The following is a 20,877-nucleotide window of genomic DNA, read 5'->3' as shown; positions in this document are numbered from 1 at the left end:
GAGAGAAATGGTGGGCGGTTTAGCTGCCAGCATGACCGAGCCTGCAGAGAAGAGGATGGGTCAGATCGTGCTTCACCATATGCGTGTGGGCAGTCATTAGACGGACCGCAGCGCCTCCGAGGCAACACAATGCAACAATCGCGGCACGCAGCCCGCCGAGCCGCCCCCGCCACCATCCCTCCGCCCTCGGGTCCGGGGGTGCCCATGTCTTGCACCACAGCTGCGCCGCGGGCCAGGGGAGTTGTGTGAGTACACACCGCGCCGTGGTTACCCGTGACCACCACCACGTGCCGCGCAAGTGTCGTGAAAACTCACAGCGCCGCCCGCGGCGCGGCCGTGGTAACTGCTGGGCACCGCTCTAAAGAAGTGATTTTGCGCGGCGCTGTTTGTGAAAGCTGACGGAGGTGAGGCAACGCATGATTTGGCGGACTCGACGCCTGAATAATCTTGAGTCATTGGGCACATTCTATGCTGTTTAGGTCCAGGAATTGTGCCATGTGAAGAATAAATTGTTTGGTATGCACCTCACCCTTGATGTCGTCATGTGACCATCCGAAATTAAACGTCACCCGATTCTCTCATTGATTGAATTGAAAGTTGACACATTCAGATTCAAAACTCTCATTGAGATAATAAGCACTACTCGAGGCTATCACTCTGTGTCTCATGCATGCATTTCAGAAGATAAGAATATCAACAAAATGTCAGCGAAAGCGTGGCACGTGTACCTACATGACAAGCAGTAGGTATTCATGTGGCGACACCATCAAACACCTGGTCTTGGCCTTAACATGGTGTTGGTTAACTCTGAGCCAAGACCGTGTGCGCCTGTGCCTCGCCCTCCACCCTCCGTTATTTGCTGCAATGCCTTGCTAAGATAGCATGAAGGACACGGTGACCCACCAGGGAAAGTCAACAGAAGAGATTTGAATTATTTCGGCCTTTTTTACAAATGCTTACAGTCTTGGACATTGGGAAATAATATTAAAGCATACTCTAAAGTTCGCGCCTTTGGACAGACCAAAAAATATAGTTGCTCTCCCAACGTACTATGAATGTGGGCACATGCATACCGTGGATCCTTACAATTTCGTTTTCAGGCCATTCGGGAATGGGCTGCTTGCGCAACTGATCTGAATACGCGGTGTCGAAGAATAGCTGCGGCGACCTCCATGACCTCAGTGTGCCCCAAATACCCGACATTTGGCCATAGACTGTTGCCTTATCTGGGGTGGTGAGCCAGAGTAAGACGCCACTGCCATGTCAAACAAAGATAACCACGAGCGGGATGCATGATATATTGATCCCGAAAGTCACGAGGCGATCATTGCAGCTGATAACGTGTGAGTAAAGTTGGGTAACGTTCAGACGCGTAATTGATGCGCTGGTGTAATGCGTGAAATAAAGACACAATAAACCACAAGTCGCGGTGCATATTTAGCACCGATGGCAGTTACGATATGATTACGTCATCACGCCGCTCCACTGACCGGCCGGGTCGGTGAACCGGTAACCTTGGCAACCGGCGCTCGAGTGTGAATTGGCCGTTGACGAGCCGTTAAAGGCGGTCAATCATACAACCACGTAGATGGCGGGTGTGCTATACTGCCAGGGCGTGACACTGAGTAATGGGCAAAGCTGGCTGGGGACTGCAACATGACATAGCAGGCTAACAATGACCTTGGTCAACGGCCGCGCGCGCCGGTACAGTCGGGAGACTGCAGAGCAGCATACAAACGTAACACCACGAGGCCGGCAGCGCCGGCGCGGATTGGAGACTGCAACAGAATACAAAAACATAACACCTGTACTGCGGAGACTGCATTGCAACATAGCACAACAACTACAAAATGGCCGTGGTTTTCATCACGTATTGTTCGCTCCAATTTACCGCTTGTCTTATTGATGCAATGCCTTGTAGACTGCGTGAGAGTAATGGCACTACGCTATCATGTGTTTATACTTCGTCGAAATGCTCTACACCCGTCTAAAGCGGCCCGGGAGGGCGGCAGCGACGGGCGGTGGTCTACATCCTCAGCAGGAGCGGGCCGGAGCCCGGCTCGCCACAGAGCCGTGTACAGAGGTCACCAGCTCGGGTCATGACCTGCCGAGTGCGCCGACAGCTCCAAGGCCGCCGGCCGGGCACGACTGACGACGAAAGTGGCGCACTGGCGACATGCGCCATTGGGCAAATGGGCCGCCCGGCGCGCCGACACACGCTGCTAGGAGTGCTCAGCCATGAAGACTACTATCCTGTGCAGCTGTCGGCACTCTGCTGCTCAACCAGACATGATAGTGAGACAGCTCACGAATATGATCGCCTGGTGTGAATAACTGCTCACGCAGGGCGAATTTATGATACGGTTCGCCAGATAAATGAAAAAGATGAAATATTGCAACACTACGCAGATACTATTCCAGAGAAGCGGCGAGCTACAGGCGGACCAAACTGAAAAGTTGAAGAGGTCTAGTCAATATGAAAAACAAAATTGTATAAATCATATACCAGCAAATCTAATGAAGTCCAAGGCATGATATTCTTGTCCCTTAACATTGACACATAATATAGGTAGGTATAGGACAAAAGATCATCGCACATTTTTCTACATTGGCCACAACGTTTGGTTTAACTGTCAATGTGAACGTAGCAGCATCGAACTGGCAGTGCGTTGGTGACCTCTGGCCTGCCTGGTCGATTAGCGATCTCAAACGTGACTTTCCTGAATCAGTTCATGGACACTGCGTCGATTATCTATCTCTGGCGCTGCCGAAATCAGCTCGTAATAGACCACGTCCGCGAATGTTCACGACCTGCAGACAGCGGTACGTGGGGTGGAACGCACGCCGAACAGCATGAAACACGGCTAACGCAAGCTGGATCACGATTTAATTTCGGTGATGCGTTTTATCACTTATGGACAAGAAATCATTTGTACTTGCTGCTAGATTATCGCAGAGCAGATTTAAGTTCAGTTAATTGCAGATCGCATGTCCATCGTATGTTCTCTTATCAAAACGTTCAGCTTTCCAGTCTTACAAAGTACGAGTACATGTCTCTTTCATTTTCACCAGCATGTGTTTACGTACTTTGCGAACCAAACAGCTTCGAACCGTCAACAACTTGATTTTATGTGCCGTTTGTTTTGAAATAGTCACCAACGAATCTAGAAAACAAGCCTGATTATTGTATTCCACTAGCCTCAGCATGGCAACAGACAAACATCAGCAGATATAAACCCGACTTCAATAAAAACCCGACAAGCGAGCCGGTTCTCATTAACCTACTAACAAACACTAGGCCTTCTAACGTATGAACTCCTATAGCTTGGCCTTGAAAAGAGTGCCTCGCCCTGTTTGTTTAATGTTTCAGCACACAACAATGCTTTCTTCTGTCTGTTTACTGCCTTCCTCATGACCGTTTAACAGTCCCTTTTTCAATTTACAATCTTCCTTCTCTTGGCATCTTGTCCTAATCCCTACAACTGAATAGGAATTAAACCTGTCACTTATATGCCCTAGTGTGTATGGGGCATTCCACGTCAAATCAAACACCGAAATCCGTCATCCCCTTCGATTTTTCTGAAAATTTGTAGGCAGACTGGGCATGGTTCAAAACTGAGTTACGTACAATATTTTCGAAATTTGATAAAGTATCGCTGAGATATAGGTCATCGAATATAGCCAAAAATGACACACATCAATTTTTTAAATGTCTATAACTCTGGTTCCTTTTCTGGTATCAAAATGATATTAACAGGGTCTTGTAGGCAATTGATAAGGCTTTGATCTTTAATTATAAAATTAAATTGAAGTGACCTTGAAATGCATTTGACCTTGAATTAAAACAGAAAAATTTAAATAGCAAAAAACACGTCACCTTCGATTCGGGTAATTTTTACATATTATGTCCCTCACAATGTTCCTAACCATCTGTGAAAAAATTGGAGTGGGCCATTCATAACTCTCGCGGCAAACGCCGTTTTCATGCATCAACATCACGCAACTGCGCGTGACCTTGAAAGACAGAGTCAAGACATGCTTGCTTGTGTACACTTTCTGAAATGAATGATTGCTGATTAGTGATATCCCAAACTCTGCGAGAATGTAAATACATAGTCATCGTAGTCAAGCATTCAAGTTCCATAGTAAAAGTGTCTCAGGCAAACGGTATTTTGCGGTGAATTTTGAGCCGTGTGGAAATGCATCATGAAGCCAAAAATTCAACGAAAACATTATCACGCAACGATATCTTCACGTCTTTTTATCTTCACTATACGAAAGAATATACATTTTTGAGTATGTATGGGGAATTTCTAGTTAATCCAATAATAAATATGGCAGTTAGAGACCTGCTAAGAGTAACATGTCGCCGGCTGAGGCGGGATCGGCCGACGCGGGAAACGCAGCAATCACAATTTTGTGTTTACACGTTCATATTTCAATTGTTTACCAACCGATTTTCAAAATTCTTACACCATAAGATTGCCTGTACATTTCTTAGTCTTCTCACAAAATTTGACGCGAATCAAACGTAATCAGCGGTAAGGAGCGGGATGTAAAGACGGAACCGTTCCGTTCCGTCCCGGCACAGTCTACAATTCAGGCGGCGGCTAGCGGTCGGCGCCGGCTGCCGAGTCGCCGCGTCGCCGCGGCGACAGGATGTTCACTTTACACCGCTATTACTAGACCAGTTGAACCGATTTTCTTCTTGCTTGCACGATGAGATGTGCAACTCAATTTTGGACAGGTAGCTATAATTAATTTCGCATTAATACTATGAGATATTGGCGAAAAACAGAAGGGGTGGGGCAAAATTCACTCTTCCCCCTCCACTGCGCGTGCTAACATACGTTTGCATATGTGCCATTTTCTTCAAAACTTATGAATGGCCCACTCTAATTTTTTCACAGGTTGTTAAGAATATGGTAGGCAATAAAATATATGAAAATTAGCCAAATCGAAGGTGACGTGTTTTTTGCTATTTCAATTTTTGTGCTTAAGAACAGAGCTAAGCAAATCTCAAGGTCACATATTTAAGTAGGTGCAAGTCTAAACAAATGCTTAAGAAATTACCTAAACAGTAAGGTTTATTTAATTCAAATCAAACAAGTACAACCAAAGTTATGGTCGTTCAAAAATATGAAGATGCAACATTTTGTAAAAATTCGATGCCCTATATTTAGAAGACCTGTGGTCAGAATGTGCAAAAAACATCAATGTAATGTTCGGGGCGACACAGGAACTCGCTCACAAATTTATAATGAAATCGCTGATGGTAAGGTGCAAAACAGCCGATTTTTGTTCGATTTGACGTGGAATGCCCCGTATGTGTTCGTATTCCATGCTTCTGTCTTTCACCACGATCACCATTCACCTATGCAAGTGTGATTTTTGCCCATGTTGCGGGCTTTGACAGCCCTGTGTGTTTGGTTCCCGAAAGAAGTGGCTGCGGCGCCTCTGTGCCTGTGTCTGTGCCACTGTCTCTGACCGTCTCCTGTGTCCCTTCCTCAGAGAACTGCCCCGGGCGGACCTGCGCGGCCGGCCACCGCCGCCGGCAGCCGAGCCGACCCCGCGGCGCCGTCCCCCGCCGTCCGGTGTCGCTCCTCCCTGGACGCCGCCATGACGGGCGCGGTGCCAGGCGGCAACTACCGCCTCGACGACGACTACCATGACGCCGACGAGTCGACCCCGCTCCACCAGGAAGACCTCTACGGCGGCAGGTCAGGCAGACGATCCGAGTGGGTGACACGTAGCGTGGAAACGGGTGGTCATTAGACGCTCGCTGACCAGCAAAAAAAAAAATGGGTTTAGTGCGACCGCCAAAAAGAAATAATTAAGTAAGAATGGAATTGATTAGACTCTTTCTTAATTGTGTCTTCTGTGACGATTATTCAGTCAGTCATCACGTGTGTAATCTGCCACCCGTGATTATTTCTCTGGCTCCATGTCGTAACTTCAGGGTCGCAGGGTGACGTCTAACCTCTCCGCCAGTCGATATCACCTGCCCATTCAGTCTGTGTTTACCTGTGTCCGGCTGCCGAGGCACACACCCCCACCACTCTCCAGAGCCGCCAGTGTTGACATGAAGCGCCACGGTTTCTCAATTATCGGCCCCGGCTCACTTTCTCTGCGCTCGCGCACGTCCGACGGAGGCGACAAGTGAACACTCATGGCTTGTAGCGTCTTCCTGGGGTGGTGATCTTTATAGCGTTTCCAGTGGTGATGAGCTGATAGCGACCCACCATCCGATGACGTGATAACGTTTGATGTCTTCTTGATATGATACGGAACGTTATTCTCACTTATGGCCAATACCTATATAGCGTAATGCTAAAAATGTGAAGATTGAGCATTCATCGTCCGGTCCACGATACAAGTTCAAATGCAGGCCCCGAAGATTTATTATATGTAGGTAACTGCCATAAAACGAAAAAACGGAAGTTTTGTACTAAAACAAGCCCTTTATGTCACATGATTCATACCAGCACACCAGCACCGCCCATCCGATACCAGTTTTACTATTCCCTATGCAGCCCGCGACGCACTGTGCGCAGTGGCTTTGAACACCGGTCGTGTGCCCTTCCGTATCTCTAGCGGCGGTCAGTATGGTAATATCGCAGACCGGACAGCTGCTACAAATGTGGGCCACTCGATTCTGTCCGGAGTCGTGCTGGAGAAACCGATCACGCTGCGTGAGATTGCTGAGCTCGGTGACATCTTCCGCCGGAGGAGCGGTCCGGAACGGGCCGGAGGAGTCCGAAACGGGCCAGAGCGTACCGGAGGAGTGGGCCGGAACGGGCTGCGGTGTCTCCGCTTGTAGATGAAGAACTCCACCACTGCGATCGTTTCTTACAGATAGAACGACGACAGGTGGCGACGTGACTCGCACTTTTTAGCGAATTACTACTTAACTTCATATAGCTGGCTTGCAAGCCATGTAACTATTTATTGGAGAAGATCTCGAAAGCAATACAGCGAAAGATATATCTTACAATCATCAGCGAACGCTACCAAAACAAATCACATCTTGGTTAGATCGATCACTCCAAGCACACCGATGATCCATTAGGAGTCCAACTCGGCCACGTGGTGGGACCACCGCTGCCACCGACTATTGCTGAGCGTCTGGGACCGTTCTGTCCGTGTGTGAGTCTCTGTGCGCGGTGGCCGGGTGTGCCAGATTGGGATGTGGGTCGGTGGAGAACCTCGTTCCGGTCGGGTGGCCGCCGCGGTGGACGGCCGGCAGCTGTGCTGAGCTGATGCTGGGTTTACGACTGCGGTAGTAGCCGCGGCCGGAGCAGTGGGCTGACCGAGACTGCCGGACCGCCACGGCCCACTGCCCAGTGCTCCAATCAGATGTGATACATACCCGCTCAGCGGCACGGGCGCCTCGCTCCTACACTGGACAATTATGGCAGTAATCGCTCGTTACAACGTAAGATGGGCATGCCTTGGTCAGCTGATCCCTTTTGTATTTCGGCTGGGATCAGATGCAGAGGCACACGAGTAAATGATAGGTCCGAGGGCAAGTGTGGATACAAATAAAGCCCTGCCGTTTCGAAAATGTTTGTCAACAAACACAACCACTAGCAATGCCTGACACCTTTATACCCCTGACTGGCATCTTCAGCGTTTGACGTCTCTGTCTTCCTCTCTGACGTTATGAGACGACTGAAGCGCCTGACACGGTCGTCTTTCTTCCCTACAGTCGACGCAGTGTGATCCCTGAGATGAAGAAATGGGACGTTTTCCGCGTCATCCCACCCGACAACGACTCGGGCTCCGCTGCCAACCAGCGCTGCCTCGACATCACCATCAAGATCGTCAAAGTCATCGTGTACATCATCACCTTCAGCATCGTGCTGGCCTCGGGCGTCATCGCCAAAGGAACCACCCTCTTCATGACGTCACAGCTCAAACAGCACAAGACACTCGAGTACTGCAATAAACGGATCGGTGAGTACCGAGTACTAACTACATTACATGGAAAGAGGAAATCGATAGATGGTGTGGGGTTTGATAACACTGAGATGCATGGGGCATGATAAACTGGCAATTATCACACTTTATGGCGCCATGCATTGAGATTGCTTGCAACGGAAGTCGATAGTGAGGCTATCTCGAACATGCTCAGTCAAGTGAACAGCGTGAAAGGTGCGGTCTCTAGTCCCGGGATCTAAATCCTTTTGTTACCGCCGTGTTGTGACATCGACCGTGAGTGCGAAAGTCAGCACGTAACTCCTCTCCAGGGAGTCGAACACATGTTTCGTCTTCCAAGAGATAATATCATTGCATCAGCTGTTTAGAGACTGGCTTCAATGTTTGAATCGAAATCGGTATTCAGCTTGCCGTTCTTTCTTGGCACACATATGTATACGATCACTTTAAAGCATTTCTTTTATCGCATCCATGTCTAAAAGTTCTATAACCCTATTCATTTCTCCCTGACCCTCTAATCATGCTCTACGTAATGAAGCTGCCGTAAGTTTTTGTATGCAAGCCTGATCGATATCTGACCACTTTCACTAGTTTCAAGCAGCTCCACAAAAAGCTGTCGTTCATTATCCACTAGTTAGACCAAACAGCCCCTCCCACTCACACTGTTCATGAGCTCCTGTTTCGGAACCTACAGATTATCTATGTATGTCTGTTTGGGTCGGTTACCAGTTTATGCGCCATTTTTACGGGTCGCATTACTCATCATAAGCGCATCATTCGGAAATCCGTCGATAATGCTCCCTCTGATATTTTATATGATCGAACCACACTTTTCCCCGCTGTGACGTATTTCGGTCCACGGCGTCACGGATGGAGGAGGCGAGCCACGGAGACTGAGGGCCGCTCAGCTGATCGTAATCACCGCGCCCACGCTCGCGCCTCTTCAAGGCCACACCGTCCACTTTCGTCGGCCGGTCGGTGTGTGCGTGTCTGTCTGGCGTGTGTGTCGGCGTGGGTGGCTGTTTGTTTGGACCGCTGCGCCGGGGCGGGGCCGTGGCACGTTACACCCCTCGGTGGGTCAGCGATCGGGCGGTCTCCGGGAGTACAGGTCATCTGTTGACCTCTGACACGCGCACTGCGGCAGGCAGTGGTCAATCACGGGTGGTCTCCCCCAGCGTGGCTCCAGCCAACCACTCAGTGCAGTTCAAATGTTTGTTTAATGCACGACAAAGGCTTCGGGTGCCAGGTGCACTGAGACGGTGAAGAAAGTGAAATGGCTCAATGTGTTTGACAGATTGAGATAAATTGGGTCCATAAACTCAACTAAGCGAGGGATAGGTGCAGCAAATACAATGACCAAGCACATGTCGCCAGAGCCATCCGGCATCTCCAGTTGTATGGAATGCAAATAAGGGATTGATTCGATTTGTTGCTAAATATTTGTACGTTTCAAACGCAACACTATTTTAATTCTCATTTTCGTTTCCCTGACTCCCACAAAAGTTATATTATTCTCCTCTTCCTCTTCTTTCTCCTCCATTTTCTTTTTCCCCGTCTTCCTTCTCGCCTTCAGCTCTCCGTCTCCGTCTCTCCGATCCCACAGCCGCTCCGCAGTGTCTCCGGACGCGTCCGTCCGTCCGTCCGTGGGCACGGCGCCGTCTCTCTGGGCCGGTGGCGCTCGTCACGGCCCGCCGACCGGCGCCGGTTTCTCTTCCCATGCGGCGGCGAGCCTCTGCCGCCGGCGAGTCGGGTCAGGGGTCGCCTGCCCGCCGGCCCGGCCCGTGACCGGCCACCAGCGAAAGTGAGCGCGCGGCGGACGGCCGGCGGCGCTGCGCCCGCGGTCAGTCGTGCTCCCCTGCGCCGCAGCCGCCGTCATGACGCCCGCAGGTTTTTGCTCGAGGTGTGGAAATGGGCCGAGCCATGAAAAACCTGAACGGACCCGCCCAGACTCTATGTGTGGCTGTTGCTGAGGGTGTGAATTTTGGCGAAGGTGAACAGGCATCAATACGAAAGCGGGATAAAACGAGTCGCAAAGAGAGGTAGCAATAGCCAATAATCATCACATGTTTTATTTATTACCTATTGGGAAGAAGTTACCTATTAGGTATCCTCTTTACGCTTAAGAAGAGTAGAACTTTAACATTCGCCATGGAGTTAGTGTGTTCTTGAGCAATGTGCATGTTGGCCAACATATACACATGCATGCTCAAGTGAATATTTTTAATGCAGCCATGTCATATCACCCCACAGTCCTTGATCTGACGGTCGCCCGACACTGACAGGTCTCGACAAGACATGGCGGGTGGAGCTGCCCGACGTCGAGAAGGTGGCCTGGGTGTGGTGTCTATTCTTCTGCTTCATCACCCCGGAGGCGGGCACCTGGTTTCGATCCGCCAGGATGTGCGTCTTCAAGGTAAGCCCGGAGGAGGGAAGGGGAGACAGATGGGCTCCCGCTAAGGGTGTTTTCCCGTAGAGCTGCAAGCGAAGAAAGGAAACCCTCGAAGAGCTTTGACCCACTCAGCGAAACTTTCGAAGTGTTGGGACTCAGCCACTGCCAGGGAATGCTCTAAGAGCAATGACCCGGCAAGGGCGCTCTCAGACTGTTATCCAGCTAGAGGTGCTCACAAAACTTTATGACTCTGCCCGGGACGCTCTCAAAGTTATGGGCTCAATCCAGGGAGCTCTCAATTTACTATGAACCGGCGCGGGGAATTCTCATCTGGCTATACCGCTGACACATGACAGCCTCTGCTCACAGCCATTCGCGTCTCCCCCGTATTCCATTCTCGGTATTCCCGAATTGCCGTGGTCTGACCGGGTAGGAGGCCGACTCCGTGCGGCCCAGACTCGGCCGAACGGCTGTGGGTGGGAACGAGCACCCGGCCGTGGGTGGGAACGAGCACCAGGTCTCTCCCATCCAGTCGTCCGCAGCCGCCGACTAACCCGGCCGGGCTGACGTGCAATCCAATGACGAATTAACTTGGTACCCTTTGATGAATAGTTTGCGGTAATTGTGTTCTCATATTAGGCGTTGCCTCACAGAGCTGATTCGTGTACGTGAGGCATAATGAGTGAGAAAAAATGTCATTTTCGAAATGTTTCTCCACGATAAAATTAGCAAGAAATGAGTGCAATGTAAAATGCTAACGGTTATTTAAACGTTTGTTTTCAATTTCAGGCACCTTACCAAATATTTCGATAGGGGAGAACGGGGTTAATTGTAACATTTTTTGCATTTTATCACCTGGTGCAAACACGTTTGCAGTTATAAAACTGCAGTTGCTCTTGCAGAAGCAGAGCAAAATTTTCAATACAGAGGCTCGGAAAATCATGAAGAAATCGGAAAAGGGTAAGAAAATGTATCATTTACTGGAGGAAGCACCAACTGTTCCAAAAATGAAAGGTCTGCCCAAAGTTCACAAGGACGGGGTACCCATGCGCCCGATTACGTCCGGTATTGGGAGCGCCCCCCACAATCTGGCTAAGACACTGGCAAAGCCATTGTCGATGGCCCTCGGATCCATCAGTGATGCGCACCTCAAGAATTCATCAGAGATGATGTCTAAATTGAAAGAAATAGAAAACGTAACGGACATGAAAATGGCAAGCTTTGACGTGAAATCTCTTTTTACCAACGTCCCCATACAAGGTGCCCTAGAAGCAATAGAAAAAGTGGTAAACACCATTGATGAGAATTCTCTCCCACTCCCAAAGGAGGATTATATCAGGTTAGTTTCTCTGTGCATGAACTTTGGCTGTTTTTCATTCAACGGGAAGGAATACTTACAAAGGAATGGACTGGCTATGGGATCTCCTCTCAGCCCAGTAGCGGCTTGTTTATATATGGAAACTCTAGAAGCATCAAATTTCTTCGACATCATGGGGCCCAGCTCCATATGGGTGAGATATGTGGACGATGTCCTAGTGATCGTTCCAGAAAACACGAATCTGGAACAAAAACTAGCGCAACTGAACAACGTCAATGCGAAGATACAGTTCACGATCGAGTACGAAGAAAACGACCAACTAGCGTTCTTAGACACGTGTATCATCAGAAGAGAGACAGGTTTCAAATTTAAGGTGCATAGGAAGCCAACCAACAAAGAAGATTATGTTCATTTTTACTCTGGCCACAGTGAACGTGTGAAAAGTGGTATAGTTATAGGTTTCTTTTTACGAGCGATGAGAATTTGTGATGAGGAGTTCTTGGACGAAGAGATTAAACATATTTACAAAGCTTTCACGAAACTGAAATACCCAAAGGGGTATCTCATTCGGCAAAAGCAAAAGGCCGAACGGATAAGGAAGACCCCAAAACAAAAAGAAAAAGAACAAGGGAGAAAAAAGCTAAAATGGATATCGATTCCAAACTCCAAGAACGCGGAGGCAATTTCCAAATCACTAGAAAAGACAGGCATACGAGTAGCAACGAACACAGGAACGAAGATACACGAGATGATCAAACGAAGACCGAAAGAGACGTCCGGCACATCCGATTCTCCGAAAAGTGTAGTATACGAAATTCCTTGTGGTGGGTGTGAAAAAAGCTACGTGGGAGAAACGGGGAGGGGGGTCGAAACGAGACTCAAAGAACATAAAAGTGACCTCAAGTTTCATCGAACTTCGAACGCAATCGTCTTACATGCCGAACAATCTCATCATTTACCGAACTGGGGAGCAACTCGATTATTAGAGAAAGGCGCACGAAAAACGACACGAAAAATCTTAGAAGCGGCTCACATATCTGCACGTGATACCATCAATACTAGAACTGGATTTATAACTTTAGCAACATGCGCTGTGAACTTAGTGGCAGGACCCCGATAGCTAATCTCGTGACTGTGATATATTTTTCGAGTGCTATTTTATATTCGTGTACAAGCTGCCGGTGATCATTTCTGTCCTCATTTCTGTAACACAGTGATCAAGGTATTTTCGTACCGAAAGCTTTGTGTGTCTAAATATACATTTGACTTGTTATTGTTATCATTTATAAAACTCTTTCTTTTATTTTCAGAAACTATGATGTTTTGTCTTTAAAATGCTGTTAAAACATTTCCGAAATAACTTATTTTTTGGGTCAAAATTGTTGTCCGAAAAAGTCAATTCATCTGTTACAATTCACCCCAGATACGGGGTCAAAAGTAACACCACCCGGGGACAATTGTAACATGCTAATTTACAGGCTATAGCAACACAATTTTTCCCAAAACTTTGATTTAACAAAAGTATTCAACACTTGTTCATCTTCCCAGACTTGGTAGAGACGGTTCTTCTCATGAAAAAAGGCTTAAAACCTCGCACTTATACAGGGGTTGGATGGACCTCCTCTCCCTCGGTTTTTCGCAAATAAATCGCGTAAAAAGCTGCCGATTGCGACAAAACTTACAGTTCTCTTAATTCTAGCAATGTTTCATCTCCCTTGAAAATTTGACGACTTTGACATAACGGCCACTGACCTATAACCTGTTACATTTGACCCCTGCAAAAATGTTACAATTGTCCCCGTCGCGCCTTGACATATTTTAGACGAAACTGGCGCATAACTATGTTGCATGTATTCTGCATTTAATGCTTTCACTTTATGGACAACAAGCCTGCCAACGCTTACACAAAGTCTGAGGTCGATATCTTTTCAATGGCGGGAATGAGCTAATCAAATATAACGGTATAAAAATTTACAAAATGCACTCAAAAACACATTACTGTGCACAGCCATCGACATACCCGGCACTTTCGCTTCAAACTCCGTTGGGAAAGGCAGTATAGAATTACGCATTTTCGGTCTTAACATCAGCTCATTCTATTGGTAAGTTTATGAATTATTAACACTGTTACAATTGCCCCGTGTTACATTTGACCCCGCTCTCCCCTATTTCATCGTATCCTTAATTTAGACATGCATCAAATCATATCGATGTGCGCTTATGCGCCTGAAAAGCCTAGTTTCGCTCTAGCTGAAAGCGACATAAGCGTGGCTTGGGCAAAATAAAAATGCCTCAAAGACAGAACCTACGACCACCAAGCTTTTGTAAACGTAGTATCTCCAGTGCTTTCCTCCACCAGCCGTTTCAGCCACGCTGCTCACCGCTCACCGTTTGTCGCCCGCAGTCGATCCGACGGCCCGAGTTCGGTCACTTCCTCGTGGTGGCCTTGTTCGAGACGCTGCACACGGCCGGCCTGGCGCTGCTCGTCTTCTTTGTGCTGCCGGACCTGGACGCCGTCAAGGGCGTCATGCTCACCAACTGCGTCTGCATCGTACCCGGAGTGCTCGGTGAGTTTATATAAGACGTTGCGCACCTATGGGTATGGACACTGTGAGCACAGGAGTATGCAGGCACAATAATGGGGTGATGGAAAAAAACAAATTCTTACTTTCGGCAAACTCGTCGTTTATGACGCGTGTTGTGACTCATGTTGCACCTAACCAAGTGTGTGCCGGTGCTGGAGTTTTCTTTAGAGTAGTGACTGGGTAGGTTATGGATAGATAACCGGTGCTCTTTGGGAGCATGTGTGTTATGTATAACCTATACTGCAGTCGATACACGCAGTCATGGACATTATTTCCCCATTGAGGCCATCTCAATTACCATTACAATTCACTGACCGATTGTTTTCGCTCCAGGCATGCTGTCGCGCACCAGTCGCGAATCGAGGCGGTTCCTGAAGACGGTGTGCGACATTGCCGCCATTCTGGGCCAGGCCACGGGCTTCATTGTATGGCCCATCATCGAATACCAGAAGGGCAACGCGGCAGCTTGCTGGGCCATCCCGCTGGCAGTGGTGCTGACCTCTGTCGGCTGGTGGGAGAACTACGTCGACCGCAAGTCCAAGATAGGTAGGTCCGTCCGAATGGTGCCTTTACACATGCTTATTATAATGAAAGGTCTTATATGCCTACATACCGTACTAACCGCCATTTTCTGTCGCTTTGTGGCAAGTGGGATTATTTAAAAAGTGCAATGTCGATGCAGGGAAAGGCATTATGACCTATCGGATTGGGACTTGATATTTGAGCATAGGTATTATACCTTGCTGGGATTGAACAAAAAAAAAAAAAAAACTCCAGTGTCCCTGGTAACTCTACACAGCTACACCTTTTTCACTTTTGTGCCGTATAACCAGCTCAGTTGAAATCAGCCATGAATTGCGTCCCCCAGGTATCGTCCAGTACCTGGGGCTAATCAAGGAGAAAATGAAGAAGACCCGTTACTGGGTGTACCTCTTCGTCTCCATCTGGAAAATCCTCTTCTTCTTTACGTGTATGGTCTTCTTCATGTTCCTGCGCCTCGACAATGTGGGCGACCTCTTCACCAAGTTTACCGACAGCTTCAATCAGCATAAAATATTCGTCAATGAGGTAGGTTTGCGATATTTTACGACTCCCATCGCAATTTATATCGTTCAACATTGCTGTGTTATGCATTTGCGGTTCGGGGTCGTTGCCGTTTTGTTTCATCGTTTACATATCAATTCATGATTTTGCATTCTCTTGAGTTTTCAAATACTATTGACAATGTTTTATGAACTTTCGTCTATCTGACGAAGTGACGACAAATACTTTCAAAAATAATTTATTTACCCATCTCTCTTTTCAGACGTCGCGGGCGCAGCTGGTATCGGTCACGGACAGCGCCGACTTCAACCAGCTCTTCACTGACACCAAGACCATCTTCTCCAGCGGCAACACGCCCTTCTACGTGTGCCAAATACAGATTGCTGCCGCCTATTTCGCCTATATATTCGGTACGTTCATATACATCGAATATGAATTAAATCTATATTCCGTGCTGTTTTGCCATCATCGAAACAAAATTATCAAAATATGTGACGCAAGTGCATGAGCCGACGTTAGTCCAGATAGGCCGTAATAAGTATTTTTAGACTTATTTACAATAACATTAGCATTTATTTTCAATTGTCCCGTATCACAATCAAATCGATGATTATACGGTGTTGATCACAGTGCTCTCACTCTGCCTGCACTCCCCACAGGCAAGTTCGCTTGCAAGATCTGCATCCAGGGCTTCAGCTTCGCGTTCCCGGTGAACCTGACGATCCCGGTGACCCTGTCGCTGCTGCTGATGAGCTGCGGGCTCCGCTCAGGAGACGCGTGCTTCATGCAGGACACCATCCCCGGCTACCTGTTCTTCGAGTGTCCTCGCGGCGACTACATCACAGACTTCATCGCCGGAGAGGTGCGTCTCTTCGCTGCTCTGGACGAGGAGTGGTGGACTGATTGATGCATTTTGTCAAGGCTACATGATGCTTATTGGTGCGCACCTATTTGCGTACCAACGTTAGGTGTTTTACGCAGCTCGGAGAGACGTAAAGCCATTGGTTTTCTATTCATGTGTATAGTGACCATTTCTATGGACTCGGTAGGTGGTAGCCAACGCCGTTGCGAATGCTCCGATTGATCTGACAGGTCCCGTCTGTTTGCAGCACGTCTGGATCTGGGTGCTGTGGCTGTTCTCGCAAACGTGGATCACGCTACACATCTGGACTCCGCACTGCGAGCGTCTGGCCACCACCGAGAAGCTGTTCGTGACGCCCATGTACAACGCGCTGCTGATTGACCAGTCCCTCGGTCTGAACCGGCGTCAGGACGACGCGCCCGAGCGACTCGAGTCGGACACCCGGGCACCGGACACTGACGATCCCGACGGAACGCAGCACTACGAGACCATCAGCATCCACACCGACTCGTCCAACACGGCCAACGTGCGCGCCACCGACCACATCACCCGCATCATCGCCTGCGCCACTATGTGGCACGAGACGAGGGACGAGATGATGGACATGCTGAAGTCAGTGCTGCGCATGGATGAGGACCAGTCGGCCATGAAGGTCGCCCAGGAGTACCTCAAGGTGCGCGACAAGGACTACTACGAGTTCGAGACGCACATCTTCTTCGACGACGCGTTCGAGATGTCGGATGAAGACGAAGACGAGCAGGTGGCCAACCGGTTCGTCAAGCTGCTGGTCGAGTGTATCGACGAGGCGGCCTCCCACGTCCACCAGATCCCGATCCGTCTGAGGCCTCCGATCAAAACGCCGACCCCTTACGGCGGTCGCCTCACCTGGACCCTGCCTGGAAAGACCAAGCTGATCGCCCACCTGAAGAACAAGATGTTGATCCGTCACAGGAAGCGCTGGAGCCAGGTGATGTACATGTACTACCTGCTCGGCTACAGGCTGATGGAGCTCGACATCTCCGTCGAGCGCAAGGAGATCATGGCCGACAACACCTACCTGCTGACGCTCGACGGAGACATCGACTTCCAGCCGAGCGCCGTCAAACTGCTGGTCGATCTGATGAAGAAGAACAGGAACCTGGGCGCCGCGTGTGGTCGAATCCATCCTGTCGGCTCCGGACCAATGGTGTGGTACCAGCTGTTCGAGTATGCCATCGGCCATTGGCTGCAGAAGGCCACCGAACACATGATCGGCTGTGTGCTCTGTAGTCCTGGATGCTTCTCTCTGTTCCGCGCCAAGGGTTTGATGGACGACAACGTGATGAAGCGGTATACGCTGACGTCTCACCAGGCTCGCCATTATGTGCAGTACGATCAGGGAGAGGACCGTTGGCTGTGTACACTGCTGCTGCAGCGAGGCTACCGCGTGGACTACTCGGCCGCCTCAGACGCCTACACCCACTGTCCCGAGGGCTTCAACGAGTTCTACAACCAGCGCCGTCGGTGGGTGCCCTCCACCATCGCCAACATCATGGACCTGCTCATGGACTACAAGAACACCATCAAGATCAATGACAACATATCCATGCCTTACATCATGTATCAGGTAAGTAAACGATGCATGCCTGTTCGTTATTACGAGGCATGATGCTAAAACGTTCCGGTTTATTCTGCACCAATATCTCTGTTTCGTCGCTTTTAATTAAATTTCGTGTAACATCACTAGAGTTGAAAATTTTTAAGTAATACAAATTTAATGTTGGGCATAACTTTACCGAAGCTGGCACACCTGGATTTATTTTTCTGCTTTATGTATCTACAGACGTTCCTGATGGCCGGCACGATTCTGGGCCCGGGCACGATCTTCCTCATGTTGGTGGGAGCGTTCGTAGCCGCCTTCCGGATCGACAACTGGACCTCGTTCCAGTACAACATCTACCCCATCGTAATCTTCATGATCGTCTGCTTTACCATGAAGTCAAACATACAGGTAACGTTCAGGAGGTGCCGCTTTTGCACCCAGTTCTCCACTCTGGCACATACCATTTTGTTATTAAATCATAGATTTTAACGAGCCGCTGAGCCTACATTGTGACCAGTTAATAACACCTTGGGCCTCGCGAGTCATTTACTCCCCGGAAATATTTTATGTTGTGCCTCCATTATATGTCATATCCAGCTGCCATCAAAGTCATATTGACTAGTCCTCATGTCCCACTGCTTTTTGCTAGAGGGCACAGCTAATGTGCGACCGACTCTGTTACACATTTATTTTTGTCCAGTTTTACTGCACCTGCAGTGTCCGTTTCATCCATATGACTCTCATCTGTGGCCGCCCACAGCTGCTGGTGGCGCAGATTCTCTCGGCGGCTTACGCGCTCATCATGATGGCCGTGATAGTCGGTACGACGCTGCAGCTGTACGAGGACGGTCCCGGCTCGCCCTCCTTTATCTTCCTCATCGCGACCATCCTCTCCATGGTGATAGCGGCCGTGCTGCACCCGCAGGAGTTCAAGTGCATCTTCCCCGGCTTCATCTACCTGCTCTCCATCCCGTCCATGTACCTGCTGCTCATCCTGTACTCGCTGACCAACCTCAACAACGTCACCTGGGGAACACGCGAGGTGCTGGCCAAGAAGACGAAAAAGGTACGTCAGCTGTGTGGCAAAATGTTTAGATACATAAAGTGGATTTATGGATGTAGAGGTGCGAGTGAATGCCTTTCCGTGCACAACACATAAATATTTCATGGTTTACCGTTGCTCGATGCTATAATTTTGACGTTTTAGCGCCTTATGTGCATTGCCTTTTACAGCCAAAGCAGTGTGCCGACCCCGATGCGAGCCAGAGTCACCAACCTTGTGTTGTTCTTCGTAGGAGCTGGAGGAGGAGCGTAAGGCCGTCGAGGAGGCCAAGAAGCGTCCGGACGGCCTGCTCGGTTACCTGTACAACAGCCGGCCGCAGGAGCAGGACGGCTCCATCGAGTTCAACTTCGCCAACCTGTTCCGCGTCATGTGCTGCACCTACCCGAAGCAGATTGACGAGAGGGAGCAGCTGAAGCGGATCGCTGACTCGCTGGACGCTCTCAACAGACGCATGGACCTTGTCGAAGGGTAGGTGACGTGGCGGACTATAGACGAGCTGTTTTTTAGATTGGTCTTTGTTGTCTAATCGGATCTTGGTGGCAAGCACGATTGTGGAGAGATATGTCTGTTGTCTGTCTAGTTGAGGTAGTTGATCCCAGCAGCTCCTCCTCACGCCGTCCCCGTTGTAATATCTCCCTGTCTTGGTGCAGGGGCCACCACCATCACCATCACCACCAGCCGGGCCGACGGTCCAGCTTCAGCCGCAACTCTGTGCACGGCGGGCTGATCAGTCCCGTGAAGGAGGACCGCTCCACCTGCTCCGAGAACAACGACACCAACAGCGACACATCTGGTAAGAACCAATAGGAACACCTCGGGTAAGGACCAACAGCGACACATCGGGTAAGGACCAACAGCGACATCTCGGGTGAGGACCAACAGCGACACATCGGGTAAGGACCAACAGCGACACATCGGGTGAGGACCAACAGCGACACATCGGGTAAGAACCAATAGCGACACCTCGGGTAAGGACCAGCCCAAACGCTCGGAGTGAGAGTGGATATCGATTCCCGATTATGTTCTTCTTCACTAAGATTAGGCACAATTTGTTTGGTCAGTTTAGGATCGTCAAGTTAATTTCCAGCTCACTGAGGTCCGAACTCCATGTCCAAGGGTATTACCAGTCAATAGAAATTCGAATTGCTAGTTCATATCAATATGAAGGGATTATTCCTTACATGCTTCGACAATATGAAGACACGTAAGAAATTTCCCATTTTTATCGTAATTCTATTCTGCTGCTGCAGTGGAGCCAAAAGAGCGTCGTGACCACCTGAAGAACCCGCTCTGGATCGAGGACAAGTCGCTACGGAAGGGCAAGGTGGAATACCTGCCACCCAACGAGATCCAGTTCTGGAAGGACCTGATCGGGCAGTACCTCTGGCCGCTCGACGAGGACAAAGAGGAAAAGGTGAGCCGACGGGACTATCCTTTTAGGACGTGTTACATTTTTCATGGCATGATTTTGTGCTCGCCAAATACATATATGGTGTCTGTAAATATGAGGCGATAAAGACACTGTTTCCCAATTGGAGATCCCGATACCTATTTCTCCGACTGACGATTCATCCTGTGTGTCTTTCAGAAACGGATAGCCGAGGACCTGGCCGAGCTGCGGAACCAGTCGGTGTTCATCTTCCTCATGTGTAACGCCCTCTTCATCCTGATCGTGTTCCTGCTGCAGCTGAACAAGGACAACATCCATGTGGACTGGCCGCTGGGCGTCAAGTACAACATCACACTCATAGAGGAGACCGGTCAGGTAAGAATCCAAGGGCCCTGATGCCCATGTATGGTTACCTAATGGTCCCATCCGTCGCTTTCGTAATTATGCGTCACCGCGAAGTAACCTCTTCAAACATTTTCAGGTTCTGATCAACAAGGAGTATCTGCAAATGGAGCCGATCGGCCTGGTGTTTGTGTTCTTTTTCGCGCTGATCCTGCTGATCCAGTTTATCGCCATGCTGTTCCATCGGTTTGTGACGCTGTCGCACATTCTGTCGTCGTGTGAGCTGACCAGCTGCTGCAACACCGAGGTGAGGAAAGGGACACCGCTCCCACCCGGTACTTATTTGCAGGTGTAACGACTCCAA

The 20,877-nt window shown here is 49.2% G+C and overlaps 1 protein-coding gene across 1 annotated transcript in view; it reads left to right on the top strand.

Annotated features, from left to right (window-relative positions):
* LOC122376557 (chitin synthase chs-2-like) overlaps positions 1 to 20,877 on the top strand; it is a 29,442-nt gene that overhangs the window by 3,592 nt on the left and 4,973 nt on the right. The window contains exons 2-17 of the mRNA XM_043356459.1: positions 5,512 to 5,720; positions 7,709 to 7,956; positions 10,221 to 10,351; positions 14,050 to 14,212; positions 14,564 to 14,776; positions 15,099 to 15,298; positions 15,537 to 15,684; positions 15,934 to 16,136; positions 16,384 to 17,742; positions 17,959 to 18,126; positions 18,479 to 18,784; positions 19,014 to 19,249; positions 19,432 to 19,574; positions 20,032 to 20,195; positions 20,370 to 20,546; positions 20,653 to 20,820. Coding sequence (XP_043212394.1) covers positions 5,620 to 5,720; positions 7,709 to 7,956; positions 10,221 to 10,351; positions 14,050 to 14,212; positions 14,564 to 14,776; positions 15,099 to 15,298; positions 15,537 to 15,684; positions 15,934 to 16,136; positions 16,384 to 17,742; positions 17,959 to 18,126; positions 18,479 to 18,784; positions 19,014 to 19,249; positions 19,432 to 19,574; positions 20,032 to 20,195; positions 20,370 to 20,546; positions 20,653 to 20,820 — 4,128 coding nt within the window. The 5' untranslated portion in view covers positions 5,512 to 5,619. The remainder of the gene's footprint in view (positions 1 to 5,511; positions 5,721 to 7,708; positions 7,957 to 10,220; positions 10,352 to 14,049; positions 14,213 to 14,563; positions 14,777 to 15,098; positions 15,299 to 15,536; positions 15,685 to 15,933; positions 16,137 to 16,383; positions 17,743 to 17,958; positions 18,127 to 18,478; positions 18,785 to 19,013; positions 19,250 to 19,431; positions 19,575 to 20,031; positions 20,196 to 20,369; positions 20,547 to 20,652; positions 20,821 to 20,877) is intronic.

The sequence above is a fragment of the Amphibalanus amphitrite genome, unplaced genomic scaffold (assembly GCF_019059575.1).
Source record: "Amphibalanus amphitrite isolate SeventyFive unplaced genomic scaffold, NRLGWU_Aamphi_draft 000042F_arrow, whole genome shotgun sequence".
Classification (NCBI taxonomy): Eukaryota; Metazoa; Arthropoda; class Thecostraca; order Balanomorpha; family Balanidae; genus Amphibalanus; species Amphibalanus amphitrite.
This window is presented reverse-complemented; position numbering and strand designations above follow the sequence as displayed.